This window comes from Diorhabda sublineata, chromosome 6 (assembly GCF_026230105.1).
Source record: "Diorhabda sublineata isolate icDioSubl1.1 chromosome 6, icDioSubl1.1, whole genome shotgun sequence".
NCBI classification, from domain to species: Eukaryota; Metazoa; Arthropoda; class Insecta; order Coleoptera; family Chrysomelidae; genus Diorhabda; species Diorhabda sublineata.
The window spans coordinates 1742904-1759460 of record NC_079479.1 but is presented as its reverse complement, the minus strand read 5'-3'; the positions used below and the strand labels follow the sequence as shown (position 1 = coordinate 1759460).

At 35.7% G+C, this 16557-nt stretch overlaps 2 protein-coding genes across 2 annotated transcripts in view; one reads left to right on the top strand and one right to left on the bottom strand.

Annotated features, from left to right (window-relative positions):
* The window catches only part of LOC130444914 (calsyntenin-1), a 71531-nt gene that overhangs the window by 9294 nt on the left and 45680 nt on the right, over positions 1 to 16557 (bottom strand). Inside the window, exons 4-9 of the mRNA XM_056780278.1 lie at positions 13548 to 13814; positions 3923 to 4098; positions 2679 to 2828; positions 2493 to 2620; positions 2252 to 2428; positions 1862 to 2194 (exon numbers count right to left, since the gene is read on the bottom strand). Of these exons, the coding sequence (XP_056636256.1) occupies positions 1862 to 2194; positions 2252 to 2428; positions 2493 to 2620; positions 2679 to 2828; positions 3923 to 4098; positions 13548 to 13814 (1231 nt within the window). The remainder of the gene's footprint in view (positions 1 to 1861; positions 2195 to 2251; positions 2429 to 2492; positions 2621 to 2678; positions 2829 to 3922; positions 4099 to 13547; positions 13815 to 16557) is intronic.
* Positions 5476 to 9311, top strand: LOC130444916 (uncharacterized). Its single transcript, XM_056780282.1, has 2 exons — positions 5476 to 6281; positions 8088 to 9311. The coding sequence occupies exon 2, from the start codon at positions 8094 to 8096 to the stop codon at positions 9267 to 9269; it is 1176 nt and encodes a 391-aa protein (XP_056636260.1). The 5' UTR covers positions 5476 to 6281; positions 8088 to 8093; the 3' UTR covers positions 9270 to 9311.

Sequence of the window (16557 nt, the reverse complement as noted above, 5' to 3'; positions counted from 1 at the left end):
TACCGTTCGGGCAATGATGAATTTTCCAAATTCCAGCGAGTTTTTATAGCGGGATAAAGTGTACTAATTCTAATATATTTCCGAGCTTTCGTTTCCTTACGGATTTACCGTTCGGGAAATGATGAATTTTCGAAATTCCAGCGAGTTTTTATAGCGGGATAAAGTGTACTAATTCTAATATATTTCCGAGCTTTCGTTTCCTTACGGATTTACCGTTCGGGAAATGATGAATTTTCCAAATTCCAGCGAGTTTTTATAGCGGGATAAAGTGTACTAATTCTAATATATTTCCGAGCTTTCGTTTCCTTACGGATTTACCGTTCGGGCAATGATGAATTTTCCAAATTCCAGCGAGTTTTTATAGCGGGATAAAGTGTACTAATTCTAATATATTTCCGAGCTTTCGTTTCCTTACGGATTTACCGTTCGGGAAATGATGAATTTTCCAAATTCCAGCGAGTTTTTATAGCGGGATAAAGTGTACTAATTCTAATATATTTCCGAGCTTTCGTTTCCTTACGGATTTACCGTTCGGGCAATGATGAATTTTCCAAATTCCAGAGAGTTTTTATAGCGGGATAAAGTGTACTAATTCTAATATATTTCCGAGCTTTCGTTTCCTTACGGATTTACCGTTCGGGCAATGATGAATTTTCCAAATTCCAGCGAGTTTTTATAGCGGGATAAAGTGTACTAATTCTAATATATTTCCGAGCTTTCGTTTCCTTACGGATTTACCGTTCGGGAAATGATGAATTTTCGAAATTCCAGCGAGTTTTTATAGCGGGATAAAGTGTACTAATTCTAATATATTTCCGAGCTTTCGTTTCCTTACGGATTTACCGTTCGGGAAATGATGAATTTTCCAAATTCCAGCGAGTTTTTATAGCGGGATAAAGTGTACTAATTCTAATATATTTCCGAGCTTTCGTTTCCTTACGGATTTACCGTTCGGGCAATGATGAATTTTCCAAATTCCAGAGAGTTTTTATAGCGGGATAAAGTGTACTAATTCTAATATATTTCCGAGCTTTCGTTTCCTTACGGATTTACCGTTCGGGCAATGATGAATTTTCCAAATTCCAGCGAGTTTTTATAGCGGGATAAAGTGTACTAATTCTAATATATTTCCGAGCTTTCGTTTCCTTACGGATTTACCGTTCGGGAAATGATGAATTTTCGAAATTCCAGCGAGTTTTTATAGCGGGATAAAGTGTACTAATTCTAATATATTTCCGAGCTTTCGTTTCCTTACGGATTTACCGTTCGGGAAATGATGAATTTTCCAAATTCCAGCGAGTTTTTATAGCGGGATAAAGTGTACTAATTCTAATATATTTCCGAGCTTTCGTTTCCTTACGGATTTACCGTTCGGGCAATGATGAATTTTCGAAATTCCACCGAGTTTTTATAGCGGGATAAAGTGTACTAATTCCAATATATTTCCGAGCTCTCAAATACTTACGGATTCACCGTCTGGAAATAAATTAGTTCAAAATTTATTCTGTTCTGAAGATAACCGACAGAAAATAAACTGAGAACTGTACCCGGACCAAATATTACAGGAGATGGAGCAAGGAGATTAGCAGAAGAAGTGGGAGAAGAAGATAAAACCAAATTGGGACACATTACGAGGAGGAAATGGCGGGGAGGATAACACAATGGATACATCCATGGCCGAGAGGTAGTGGCAGACCAGGAAACACCCGGAGGAACCAAATTGAAGAAGATACCAGAATCTTCTGGAAAGCAACATGCAGAAACATGTTGAATGGAAAAATCTGACACAAATGTAGGACTGAGGGGAGTAATACGCCATAATAAAGGGATTTGTAGGTGCACAAACCGGTGAGGTTCTTACTTTTATTTGTTTTCCGTTATCGCATGTAACTGTGGTGGTTAGACGTAAATTTCTACGACCCGGTGTTGGAAATTCCCTGGTATTGGCGTAACCTATTTTCCTCACTAGAGTTTCCAAATTCGTTCGGTTATCGCCTTCTACTGTTACTTCGGTTAAATCGGAATTGGTCAAAAGTTCCATTCCGGGTTGGAGGAGTTCCATGGCGGGGACCTGAAGACTTTCTTTGCATTGATGAAGACAACTCAGGACTTCCGGTTTTTCGTTATCGCCCAAAAGGATACTCAGTCCGGCTAAATATCCTTTCAAATGGTGTCGCATTTTATTATCCGAACCCTGCGAATCAAATTTTTGATCAAATAACCGATTGATACTTTCGTTTGGTAAACTTACTTGCCAACAAGCGCCTACAGTAAGGGTGGTGTTGATGCCCTTAGTTGGATGTAAAGGCCAATCGTCGATTACTTCTGGATTCTTCTTTTCGGCTCTGAATAATTGGCCATCGATGTAGAGTTGAATATCAGGGAAACGGACGTTGATTGCGAAATGATGCCATTGGTCGTCGCAGACCTGTAAATTAGGATAAAACAAATTGTATTAAGCTCGAATATTGTTTTATTTCGGGTTCGCTTACTTGGGAAACCTTCCATCTCCATTCCGCCGGTCTGAATATGTTCAAGTCTCCTTCGGAAAAGTCCCTCCGCAACAAAAGTATCAATCTGCAGTTTCTAACGAATAGGGCGTAATGGTGTCTGTTCATTTCTGCGAGAAAAACATTTTAGAATAGAATAAATTGTTAATACTGGGCGTGTTTACTCACTGTGATCGTCAGCGGTGCAAAAAATATGTTCTTTCATATGTTTGTCTTGAGTTGGATGTTGACCGTGTCTCATCCACGTTGATATGGTGAAAGTACTGGGCAACTGATGTTCCAAAACTGTCGTTGGTATAGTAACGGCAGTAGTCGCACCTAAACATAGATTTAACAAAAAAGAAAAAAAAACGTTAAAATTGTTTTATATTTATAAGTACAGAACAAAATTTCATCTAAACTGAAGAAAAATGATGGAATTTACAATGGCCAAAACCCGAATTCAATGAAAATATATTATTTAATTGAACTATTTTGTTTTTTATTTCATAATTCTCATAAAAATTCATTCCACGTATTTTTCGAACACACCTCGTATCTATTAGTTAGTCATATAAATCATACGAGCGCAATATTGAGTCCCTCGATTAAAATTATCAAAAATAATCAAATTTTAATGAAAATTTATTATTTAATTGAATTAATTTGTTTTTGTTTTTCATATTTCTATCATAAATTGTATAATTATATTGTTAGTTTAAAAATATATAGCGAAATCAATAAAATAAGGTGAATTATTTGATTAAAAACCAAAACTATAAACTAAAATTTCTTCAAAATGGTCACAACACATAAAAATTCATTCCACGTATTTTTCGAACACACCTCGTATCTATTAATTCGTCATACAAATCATATGGACGCCATATTAAGTCCCTCGATTAAAATTATAAGAAATCAAATTTTAATAACAATATATTATTAAATTGAATTAATTTGTTTTTGTTTTTCATATTTCTCTCATAAATTGTCTAATTATATTGTTAATTTAAAAAAAAATATCGAAATCAATAAAATAGGGTGAGTTATTTGATTAAAAATCAAAACTATAAACTAAAATTTGTTAAAAACGGTCACAACACATAAAAATTCATTCCACGTATTTTTCGAACACGCCTCGTATCTACTAATTCATCGTATAAATTATAGGGACGCCATATTCAATCGATCGATTAAAATTATAAGAAATAATGGAATTTCAATCAAATTATATCAATTAAATTAATGTTTTTTCATAAATTATACGAAAAGTATGATATGACGTATTTTTCGAATACACTTTGTATATACTAATTCATTCGATAAATAACAAGGACGCCATATTGCATATGTCGATTAAAATTGATATAAAAATTGGAATTCAACAAGAAAATTATTGAAAATCTCGTCAAGTGAAATTGATAACGGCTTACCATCAAATTCGAACATTTGATCGCTTTCATGACCCTCGTCTGAGATGAGTGGTTTAGTCCATTCGGATCCAACACCGGGGTTCGGTAAAAGATCGATGGCGGACGGCGAAGCTCCACATAATTTCCTCTGTGATTGCACTGAATAAGTGTCCCTGTCACATCCTTTTCCGATGTGTCTTCAACAATGTTATCAGTAATAAATATATATTTTCATAAAAAGCACATTTTTAATTCAAGTTACACGATTAGACATAGAAATAGAAAAAAGGTAGAATGAGATTAAACGTATGATTTTAATTGGACACTACTAATGCCGCCATATTCTACGACCAATATCTCAGTCAAATCTATGCGTTGTTGCCAGATGATATATGATTATCAGATTGTTACCGATAAAAAATGAAAATATGTAACTTTGAGTCGATTTTTTAATTTAGTCTTGTGTATTTTTTATTCAAAATACATACTATTTTTCTTTCTTCACGTCAAACATTATTAAATCTTTAATTCATAAAAAACGAAATTTTTCTCGAAAGAAATATTTCAACATCATTTTATATAAAATCTGATACTTTTGGCAACACCGCACCATAATTTCATCAAAGGCAGTTGGCAACGCTAGATCTATGACAGACAAGTTGCTTATATGCCGTTGTTGTGATTTGTTTTATAAAAGTGACTGTCTACAATGATAAATTAGATTTTATATATTAATATTGTGAACAAAAAGTGTTTAATTGAAGTGAGGGAAGATGATTTGTGAGATATTTTTAAAATTTATTTAAATAACGTCTATAAAACACGAGTTTTTTGCTGTATCATGACCTCCTGTATGAAAATCTGTGAAAATCGAGAAAATACAAATAGTTTTCACGTGTGTTTATGTTATAGGTTAATTAATCAAGGTCAGTATAATGCTAATTACATTCAGGTTTATCTAGATACCTTTATTCGTACAGCTTTAACATTTTACTCCAAAAACGGCTTTTTCGTACTAAAAACTTGAAATTATTCTCCTAAATATGTGACTAAGATTAAAATTTTGAATTTTATATAAAAAGAGATCTAAATTCTAGACGATTTATCAAAAAAAAGCATTAAAAAGGTCCAAGAAGTTAAAATTTTCAGAAAACTATATTTTTGTTAACCCCTGTATAATTTGAATAAAATATGGTCGACTTCCTACTACCCTTTGCGCTGGTTTTGAATTAAAAACCTGAAATTATTATCATAATATGTGACTACGATTTAAATCAATTATGGTTTAAATATTGTTGATTTACGTCTATCTAAAATTTTTTCTTGATTTTACGTGTCTTTTGATAGAAAATCAGTTCAAAATAGATTTTCTATAAAAAATCACCTAAAATCTAGACGATACATATAAAACGGTTTAAGAAATAAAAAGTTGCAGAAAGTTATAAATAAACATTTTTGTTAACCCTTGTATAAATTAAATAGAATATGGCCGACTTCCTATGACGAAAAGTGAACCCATTGCGCAGGCTAATACTAATTTGCGCCTTATTTTTCTATTTCTACGTCGTTAGAAAACAATTGAGAGTAGTTATCATAAATCATAACCTCAAAAATAACAATCTCGTTTTATAACATTTCTTTATTAAAAATATCCTTTACGGTGTTCAACAAGTAAATATTTAAATACGTGCTTTAGTTAATGAAATCCAAAATAGCTACCTAATTCACGTGATCCCGAAAGGGGAGCTTAGTTATCAGTAAATGACTGTTGATAGTCCCCTACGTAATTTGTGATAAAATTAATTATTCTCGGTTTATATCTCCCAGTTATGTGTCTCCTCGTGGGACAAATGACTCGATTTAACGTTGATTTCGTGCACAACACCGGTTGACGACAATAAATTATCTGTTTAAATTAAATATTGAAATTTGTTTGTTCACTCGAAAATGTTGTGTTTATATTTTGGTGAGTGTAATAAAATAAACGTTACCGCTTAACCCTGTTGCGGAACACGTGATCGAACAAAGCTATTTAGGTGATTGTTTCGGGACATATGATCGAACGAAGCTATTTAGGTTATCAATATTTATATTACAGACACGTTGATTTTAATATTCATTAGTTTATCTGAAGTATACCTAATAGGATCGACTTAACGTCTATCATCGAAGTATACATGGCGTATTTTTATAAGATAGAAGTGATTGTAATTACCTTGAAACCAATGTCAATATCAACGACTTGGTACAAGGTTACAGATTTTGTTTTTCTGTGACAATAACTAGGAAGTTGTAACGTGGAGACCGAGACAGAAATGTAATAGATAAGTGCCAAGTGTGTTTTGTTGATTTAGTTTTGGTTCTATTTTTGGATATTTAGGTGAGTTTAGTATCTTTCATTCATCAAAATGGCGCAAGTCACGTATGTACCACGTGTTTAATGTAATTGTTACAATTGGAGTGTTTGGCGTTGAAAATAGTCGAATTTTTATTGTTTACAAAACGTTTTTCATCACAAATTTCATTTTTTTTTTTTTCTAATTTGTACAAAAAAATATTTGAATAAACATATGGAATAAATTCGTTAATAAATAAATGAAGACTTGTTGGGAAAAACGCTTAAAACACGTCGATTTATATTTTTAAACGTTGCCAATACAAACTCCCTGCATATTATTTAATTTTTGTATTCATCGGAAAATTTTGGACATAATTCATATACCGGGTGGGCATATATTGAATCGATTTTTGATGCTATCTTTACAAATGACAGATGGGGGAGAGTGGAAACTTTTTTTATGAAAAAATGCCATCAATGCCGTTGGTCTGTAGATATGTGGAGCGTCATACAGGGTGGACAAATAATTGAGCCATTTTAATGATACAGCTAATTTAGACTTTTTAACACATTCGTCGCGATATGTTCTTACAAAATGATATCTGCTCATTATTCCATATATGTTCGGTATTTTTTCGATCAAACACACTCTAATAGGTGGATGGGGCGTGGAAGGTTATTTATTTGGCCACCCGTATCATCTCCAGATTTAACTAGCTTAGATTTTTATCTATCAAATGATCTAGTCCACACCAATAGACCAACGCCATCTAGCGGCGATAACGAGATTATTATGAATTTATTTCCCTACAGGTAGTTCAATGTAAGAACTTTCAGTTTTTGAATAAAATTTTGATTTTCGTTTGGGCGAATCAGCTTATCAGAGGTTTAAAAAAAATTCGCGCCGTATACACATTTTTTGAAATATCTCGGAACAGAAAAAAGATACCGATATGCAGTTTTCGATATTTTAATGTTAATTTAGTTTACTTTTGAAGAATATATTCAAACTTTTATGGTTGTTTTTTTAAATTCGTCAAATTACAATATTTAAAATATATGAAACAACGCCCCCTAGGTTTCACGTTCCTAATTAAATTACTAAGTATTTATATATTTTGTATTGTTGGGCGAAAGGTCTTTCGAATAATATCAAGTTTGTGAAAATCGACGAAACAGAACCGGACTTATAGAATTTTGTTTCGTAACATGGTTCCCGCTCTCCCCTACCTCTCATCTGAAATGATAGACTTGTGGAATGAAAAAAATGCAGAAATTGTTGAAGAATTTGATTATTCGTGAAATTTTTCTTTTCTAAATTTTTTTTTTTTTTTTAAAGACCGTTCTTAGTTGTCTACCGGGTATATTTTTCAATTATTGATTATAAAAACTTGGAATTATGACGATTGCGGTTATATTAACTAAATAATTCTTGTACGAGGACGGTTCCGGAAGTAATTGGTCCGTAAAACAAAAATTTTGGTCTGAGAACAGAAAATAATCCGAGGGGGCTAAATCTGGCGAATGAAATAGCGATTCGAACTTTAATCCATCGATTTTGACACTTCAAAGATTGACGTTTGAGCTGATGGATTGTTTTGATGGAAACAACACTTTCTTCTTAGCCAAATGCGTCCTTTTTCGTGAAAATTATCCAGCGCGCATCTGGAAAAACCCCGATTTTGCCTTCTCCGGAGCCGGTTCTCCCTTTTCGGTCCACGTTTCGTGGAAATTGTGGACAAACGCGGCACCGATTCGAGGCAAATTGTCTCACGACCTCTAGATCAGACCAGGTACTTCCGGGAACCATTCTCGTATGCAAATTTATTGTTTATTGTTTATTTCCAGGAAATAATGACGTCTCGCAATGTCTTTTTGCCAACGGAAACAATCAACAAACTGAAATGCGATCTATGCCGCGGATACCTTTCAGTACCCCCGATATACTCGTGCAAAGACAAATACGCTTGCGGAAGATGCAACCCGGAATGGGAACGAAACGTCATCTACGAAGAATTGGCCCAATACATGATATTCCCTTGCGTTTTCTGCGAAGTGGGTTATCCTTGGGGCGCTGTCCAATACCACGAAGAAAAATGCCGGAAGTACAGGTTGATATGTCCGCCGATTAATTCGAAACGGGGCCCGAACCGTGGGCAGTACCACCAGAAATGCTGGAAACAAAATGTCCGTTGCCCTTTCGATCTGTGTCTCGACAACATCGACGTCAACGATATCCTAAAACATTTCGACAAACACCATCCGGATTACGTTTTCGCCGATACCGTGCGAGCTAGGAAAATTTTCAAAGAGGAAAAAGTGTGGAATTTCAATCCGGAAACCAACGTTTGTTTATTGGTATCGAACAACATACCGCTGCTGCTTTTCATCCACAACGAATGCCATTTCGACGAAACCACTGGGGACATTCTACATTACAATTATTATTTCGCGCTGTTCACTTTTTGTACGGAAAAATTTGATTTGAAATATTCGGTTAACGTGGAATTGTACTCGCGAGGCGCCTTGGATTACAGCAAAACGTTGAAAAATCAAGACATCAAGAGATTCAACGGCAAAATCCACTGCGCGAGTTTCTTCCGTCAGGATCTGTTCAAATTGAACAGCTTCGATTTCGCCACGACGAAATTCGCTAAATTGGAACGAAAAGACGGACTGGTACTGACTTATTCGGTGAACGTGACGGATGGCGCCGTACAAATGTCGCCGGAAAAACGATCTGACCAATCGAAAGGCATAGAAAAATATATAGAGTGTCCCATTTGTAAGGAGTACATGTGCGCGCCTATTTACAATTGTTCCGCCGGTCATACGATTTGTAAACGCTGCAGAAACAAATTGAGTTTGTGTCCTTATTGTCAAGCGGTGTTGGGAAATTCGAGGAATTACGTTTTGGAAGATATATCGGAAACGGTGACCTTGAAATGTCATAACGAACATAAAGGTTGCGTATTTACAAGTAAAGTGCGCGAAATAAAATTGCACGAAGTTAGTTGTACGTTTAATTGATGTCGGTGTTGTATTAAATTAATTGAATATTTTGTTGTTGGTTTTATTTTCCAATGTCCATTTCTCCCGAAACAAATTCCCTCGATAAAACGATAATCCGTCCACATCTGGCTTGCCGATACTTGGAAATTCCAACCTCCAACTTTATCCGCTCCGAAATACTGGTATTCGTTTTATGAATAACCAATATACCTCCATCCTTCTACCTTCTCTTTGTTTCAAACTACCACGAACTCGTTTTGAATCTAAGAGACAGCGAAGACGCCTAGATATCAACGAGGCTACACATCTCCCAGAGATTCGGCACGCGCGACTCAATTTCTCCGAAAAACTTCCTCGATGAATTCCGAAATACCTTTTTTACGGAATTCGAAGTCACTTTTCTTTTATAACCTTCTGAATGTCCTAATAGTACGTAAATCAATTTTATCGTTTCCGATATGCCTGGGACACGTTTTATGAAAAACCAATATACCTAAATCCCTCTACCTTCTTTTCGTTTCAAACTTCCACGAACTCGTTTTGAATCGAAGAGACAGCGAAGACGCCTAGATATCAACGGAGCTACACAACTCCCAGAGATTCGGCACGCGCGACTCAATTTCTCCGAAAAACTTCCTCGATGAATTCCGAAATACCTTTTTTACGGAATTCGAAGTCACTTTTCTTTTATAACCTTCTTAATGTCCTAATAGTACGTAAATCAATTTTATCCTTTCCGATATGCCTTGGACACGTTTTATGAAAAACCAATATACCTAAATCCCTCTACGTCCTTTTCGTTTCAAACTTCCACGAACTTGTTTTGAATCTAAGAGACAGCGAAGACGCCTAGATATCAACGAGGCTACACATCTCCCAGAGATTCGGCACGCGCGACTCAATTTCTCCGAAAAACTTCCTCGGGGAATTCCAAAATACCTTTTTTACGGAATTCGAAGTCACTTTTCTTTTATAACCTTCTTAATGTCCTAATAGTACGTAAATCAATTTTATCCTTTCCGATATGCCTTGGACACGTTTTATGAAAAACCAATATACCTAAATCCCTCTACCTTCTTTTCGTTTCAAACTTCCACGAACTCGTTTTGAATCGAAGAGACAGCGAAGACGCCTAGATATCAACGAGGCTACACAGCTCCCAGAGATTCGGCACGCGCGACTCAATTTCTCCGAAAAACTTCCTCGATGAATTCCGAAATACCTTTTTTACGGAATTCGAAGTCACTTTTCTTTTATAACCTTCTTAATGTCCTAATAGTACGTAAATCAATTTTATCGTTTCCGATATGCCTTGGACACGTTTTATGAAAAACCAATATACCTAAATCCCTCTACGTCCTTTTCGTTTCAAACTTCCACGAACTTGTTTTGAATCTAAGAGACAGCGAAGACGCCTAGATATCAACGAGGCTACACATCTCCCAGAGATTCGGCACGCGCGACTCAATTTCTCCGAAAAACTTCCTCGGGGAATTCCAAAATACCTTTTTTACGGAATTCGAAGTCACTTTTCTTTTATAACCTTCTTAATGTCCTAATAGTACGTAAATCAATTTTATCCTTTCCGATATGCCTTGGACACGTTTTATGAAAAACCAATATACCTAAATCCCTCTACGTCCTTTTCGTTTCAAACTTCCACGAACTTGTTTTGAATCTAAGAGACAGCGAAGACGCCTAGATATCAACGAGGCTACACATCTCCCAGAGATTCGGCACGCGCGACTCAATTTCTCCGAAAAACTTCCTCGGGGAATTCCAAAATACCTTTTTTACGGAATTCGAAGTCACTTTTCTTTTATAACCTTCTTAATGTCCTAATAGTACGTAAATCAATTTTATCCTTTCCGATATGCCTTGGACACGTTTTATGAAAAACCAATATACCTAAATCCCTCTACCTTCTTTTCGTTTCAAACTTCCACGAGCCCGTTTTTAATCAAAGAGACAGCGAAGACGCCTAGATATCAACAGAGCTACACAGCTCCCAGAGATTCGGCACGCGCGACTCAATTTCTCCGAAAAACTTCCTCGATGAATTCCGAAATACCTTTTTTACGGAATTCGAAGTCACTTTTTTTTATAACCTTCTTAATGTCCTAATAGTACGTAAATCAATTTTATCCTTTCCGATATGCCTTGGACACGTTTTATGAAAAACCAATATACCTAAATCCCTCTACCTTCTTTTCGTTTCAAACTTCCACGAACTCGTTTTGAATCGAAGAGACAGCGAAGACGCCTAGATATCAACGAGGCTACACATCTCCCAGAGATTCGGCACGCGCGACTCAATTTCTCCGAAAAACTTCCTCGGGGAATTCCAAAATACCTTTTTTACGGAATTCGAAGTCACTTTTCTTTTATAACCTTCTTAATGTCCTAATAGTACGTAAATCAATTTTATCGTTTCCGATATACCTTGGACACGTTTTATGAAAAACCAATATACCTAAATCCCTCTACGTCCTTTTCGTTTCAAACTTCCACGAACTTGTTTTGAATCTAAGAGACAGCGAAGACGCCTAGATATCAACGAGGCTACACAGCTCCCAGAGATTCGGCACGCGCGACTGAATTTCTCCGAAAAACTTCCTCGGGGAATTCCAAAATACCTTTTTTACGGAATTCGAAGTCACTTTTCTTTTATAACCTTCTTAATGTCCTAATAGTACGTAAATCAATTTTATCGTTTCCGATATACCTTGGACACGTTTTATGAAAAACCAATATACCTAAATCCCTCTACGTCCTTTTCGTTTCAAACTTCCACGAACTTGTTTTGAATCTAAGAGACAGCGAAGACGCCTAGATATCAACGAGGCTACACAGCTCCCAGAGATTCGGCACGCGCGACTGAATTTCTCCGAAAAACTTCCTCGATGAATTCCGAAATACCTTTTTTACGGAATTCGAAGTCACTTTTCTTTTATAACCTTCTGAATGTCCTAATAGTACGTAAATCAATTTTATCATTTCCGATATGCCTTGGACACGTTTTATGAAAAACCAATATACCTAAATCCCTCTACCTTCTTTTCGTTTCAAACTTCCACGAACTTGTTTTGAATCTAAGAGACAGCGAAGACGCCTAGATATCAACGGAGCTACACAACTCCCAGAGATTCGGCACGCGCGACTCAATTTCTCCGAAAAACTTCCTCGGGGAATTCCAAAATACCTTTTTAACGGAATTCGAAGTCACTTTTCTTTTATAACCTTCTGAATGTCCTAATAGTACGTAAATCAATTTTATCATTTCCGATATGCCTTGGACTCGTTTTAGGAAAAACCAATATACCTAAATACCTCTACGTTTGTTCTTTCCGTACACGAACCCAGGCGAATTAAACTTACTATAAAATTATATATAGATAAATACCAAACAAACCAATACACAAAACGAAAAACTAAACGCAAAAGTCGCGCGAGCCGAATCTCTATAAGCTGCGTAATTCCGTTGAGATCTAGGCGTTCGAGATATGATCGCTTCGCTGTCTTTTCGATTTAAAACGGGTTCGTGGAAGTTTGAAACGAAAAAAAGGTAGAAGGATGCAGGTATTTTGGTTTTTCCTACAACGAATACCAGTATATCGGAGAGGATAAAGAACTGGGTATCTCTATTAAGGATTTTTTAATGCAAAGGCAGATGTAAAGAAAATACAATCTTAAATACGTCGAAATAACGTTTTATTCGAAATTGACCCATCAATATTTTAGCGTTCCCCACCCTGGTCCTAAAAACTGTTCATTTCAACGTCGTAATAACCGTCGTACGTAACTTGCGGTATGTGGACGGGCATTAACTTGCATTACTAGCCTTGGGAACGACGTGATTCACTAAAATTTCTTCTACGCCATTAATCCTAGCGCTCCATGCCAATTTCCGCTTGCACCTTCCAAGAACATCCTCCGAAAGCCTTTTGTAGACTGGTCCTCTACATGCAGGCACATTCTGCTTTCTTCTAAGAAGAGAACGTAACCAAATGGGGCTGGGGTTGATTTGGGTCCCCATTTGACTCAATTTTAGTGTAGTTCTTCTAACTGTTCATCCACTAGTCGCGTTTTTCTGGGCTCTCGTTGGAGTTTAGGCTGACGATGACTTCTCCAAGCAGTCCAATGGCCGCGGCACACTTTTCGGGGGTAAACACGTGCGTTAGGTATAGAAAACGATTTCGCGCATTTCATCCAAATAAAAATTGTGTATTCGAGCTATGAATATACAAGGGGAACTGTATTTATACCCAAACCCTTCCTCTTTGAGAAAAAACTTACCTCGTGGCCAGATCGACTCTAGTCCTCAATTCCCTGATGTTGCAAGGGACGTCGCACAATTCCAAATTGGCGGAAGGGAATAATTCCTGTTTGCCGGTCATCGGAGCGTAGTCGACTCGTTCGGGTAATCCCCTCCAACCGAGTCTACACACCCTGTTGACTTTGATGGTGACAAGTGCCGGGAAACTTTGACGCATCCCGCAATCGTAAGCGATGACGGATAAAATGTGATTGTGCGAACGTTCGTAATCCAAGGGTTCGGTGTTCCTAGTTTTAAAATAATTTTTTATTGAACCTGGTAGATCGGTCGTTACACAATATGTGAAATACGTGAAAAAATTTGAAATTAAATGTATTTTTTTGGATAATTCCGGTTATTTTTGGGTCCTTGTCAACTACTTAACCTAAAATCTAGTGTCATCTGTCAAATCGGTCGCCATCTTATCCGATTCTTTTTCGATTTAATTAAATCACTTCGTAGATAATAATCGAGTGATTCAATCACTTCTTTTCGAAATTACTCTACCGACTGCTCTTTCAATTTAGCTTTCGATCTTTACGTACCATCCAGTTTGTCGTCACGTGTAACATTTTTTCTCGGAAGGACGACAAAAACTAAATGAAAAAAAGATTTATTGAGAAGGTCCCGATCCTTTAGCTTGGATATATACGGGTCGTAAAAATCAACTCGGAGCTTCAGAAGGTTTTATTGAAATATATAATATTTTTTTGGGATACGTGGAGTTATTTTTGACGGGAATAATACGGGGAACGGTCTGAAAATGAGTGAGTGTTAAATGAAACACTATTTTTCGAAAAAAATTTATTTAATTTTTTGTACTTTTTTTAGATTAAATTGTTACTCGACGCTAAATTTGGAAAATAGAACGAATGCGGGAGCAATTCGGGGACTTTTGGCCGAATAAGGGAGCAATTCGTAGATTTGGCGCAAATAAAGGAGCAATTCGTGGGTTTTTGGTCGAATGAGGTAACATTAGTGTGTTTTCGGCCGAATGAGATAGCAATTCGTGAGTTTTTGGCCGAATAAAGGAGCAATTCATGATTTTTTGGCTAAATAATGGAGCAATTCGTGAGTTTTTGGCCGAATAAAGAGCAATACATGATTTTTTGGTTAAATAATGGAGCAATTCGTGGGTTTTTGGCCGTATAAGGGAACAACTCGTGGGTTTTTAGCCGAGTGAGGAAACAATTCGTGGGTTTTTGGCCGAATGAAAAAGCGATTCATGAGTTTTTGGCCAAATGAAGTAACAATTCGTGGGTTTTTGGCCGAATGAGGAAGCGATTCATGAATTTTTGGCCAAATGAGGTAACAATTCGTAGGTTTTTGACCAAATGAGTGAGCAATTCGTAGGTTTTAGGTCGAATAAAGGAGCGATTCTTCAGTTTTTGACTTAATAAAGGAGCAATTCAAGAGTTTTTGGTCAAATAATGGAGCAATTCGTGGAATTTTGGCCGATTTAGATAGCAATTCTAGAGTTTTTGGCCGAAAGAAGGAGCAACTCGGGGGTATTTGGCCAAATTATAGAGCAATTCGTGGATTTTGAAAGATTGAATTTTTATTTGACTACCCTGTACAAAAAAATTCAGTTGCAGTTATCACTCCCGAACTATCCTGTATGAAAATTTTCATATTGCATGCAATCATAACTTTCGAATTACCTTGTATAGAAAGTTTCTAATTGCATATAATCAACCTTCCTGATTTACCCCGTGTAAAAAGTTTCAGCTATCACTTCCGAATTAACCTGTATAAAAATTTTCATAATGCATGCAATCATAACTTTTAAATTACCCTGTATAGAAAATATCATAATACAAACAATCACCACTTTTGAATTACCCTATATATTGTTTCGGTTGCAGTTATCACTCCCAAATTACCCTGTATAAAAAGTTTCATAATGCGTGCAATTGTAATTCTTGAATAACCCTGTATATAAAGTTTCATAATGCGTGCAATTGTAATTCTCGAATAACCCCGTATAAAAATATTCATAATGCATGTGATTATCACTTTTGAATTACCCTATATATTGTTTCGGTTGCAGTTATCACTCCCGAATTACCCTGTATATAAAGTTTCATAATGCGTGCAATTGTAATTCTTGAATAACCCTGTATATAAAGTTTCATAATGCGTGCAATTGTAATTCTCGAATAACCCCGTATAAAAATATTCATAATGCATGTGATTATCACTTTTGAATTACCTTGTATAAAAACATTCATAATGTATGTGATTATCATTTTTGAATTACACTGTATATAAAGTTTCATAATGCGTGCAATTGTAATTCTCGAATAACCCCGTATAAAAATATTCATAATGCATGTGATTATCACTTTTGAATTACCCTATATATTGTTTCGGTTGCAGTTATCACTCCCGAATTACCCTGTATAAAAAGTTTCATAATGCGTGCAATTGTAATTCTTGAATAACCCTGTATATAAAGTTTCATAATGCGTGCAATTGTAATTCTCGAATAACCCCGTATAAAAATATTCATAATGCATGTGATTATCACTTTTGAATTACACTGTATATAAAGTTTCATAATGCGTGCAATTGTAATTCTCGAATAACCCCGTATAAAAATATTCATAATGCATGTGATTATCACTCCCGAATTACCCTGTATATAAAGTTTCATAATGCGTGCAATTGTAATTCTCGAATAACCCTGTATAAAAATATTCATAATGCATGTGATTATCACTTTTGAATTACACTGTATATAAAGTTTCATAATGCGTGCAATTGTAATTCTTGAATAACCCTGTATAAAAACATTCATAATGTATGTGATTATCACTTTTGAATTACCCTGTATAAAAACATTCATAATGTATGTGATTATCACTTTTGAATTACCCTGTATAAAAAGTTTCATAATGCGTGCAATTGTAATTCTTGAATAACCCTGTATAAAAATATTCATAATTCATGTGATTATCACTTTTGAATTACCCTGTATAAAAACTTTCA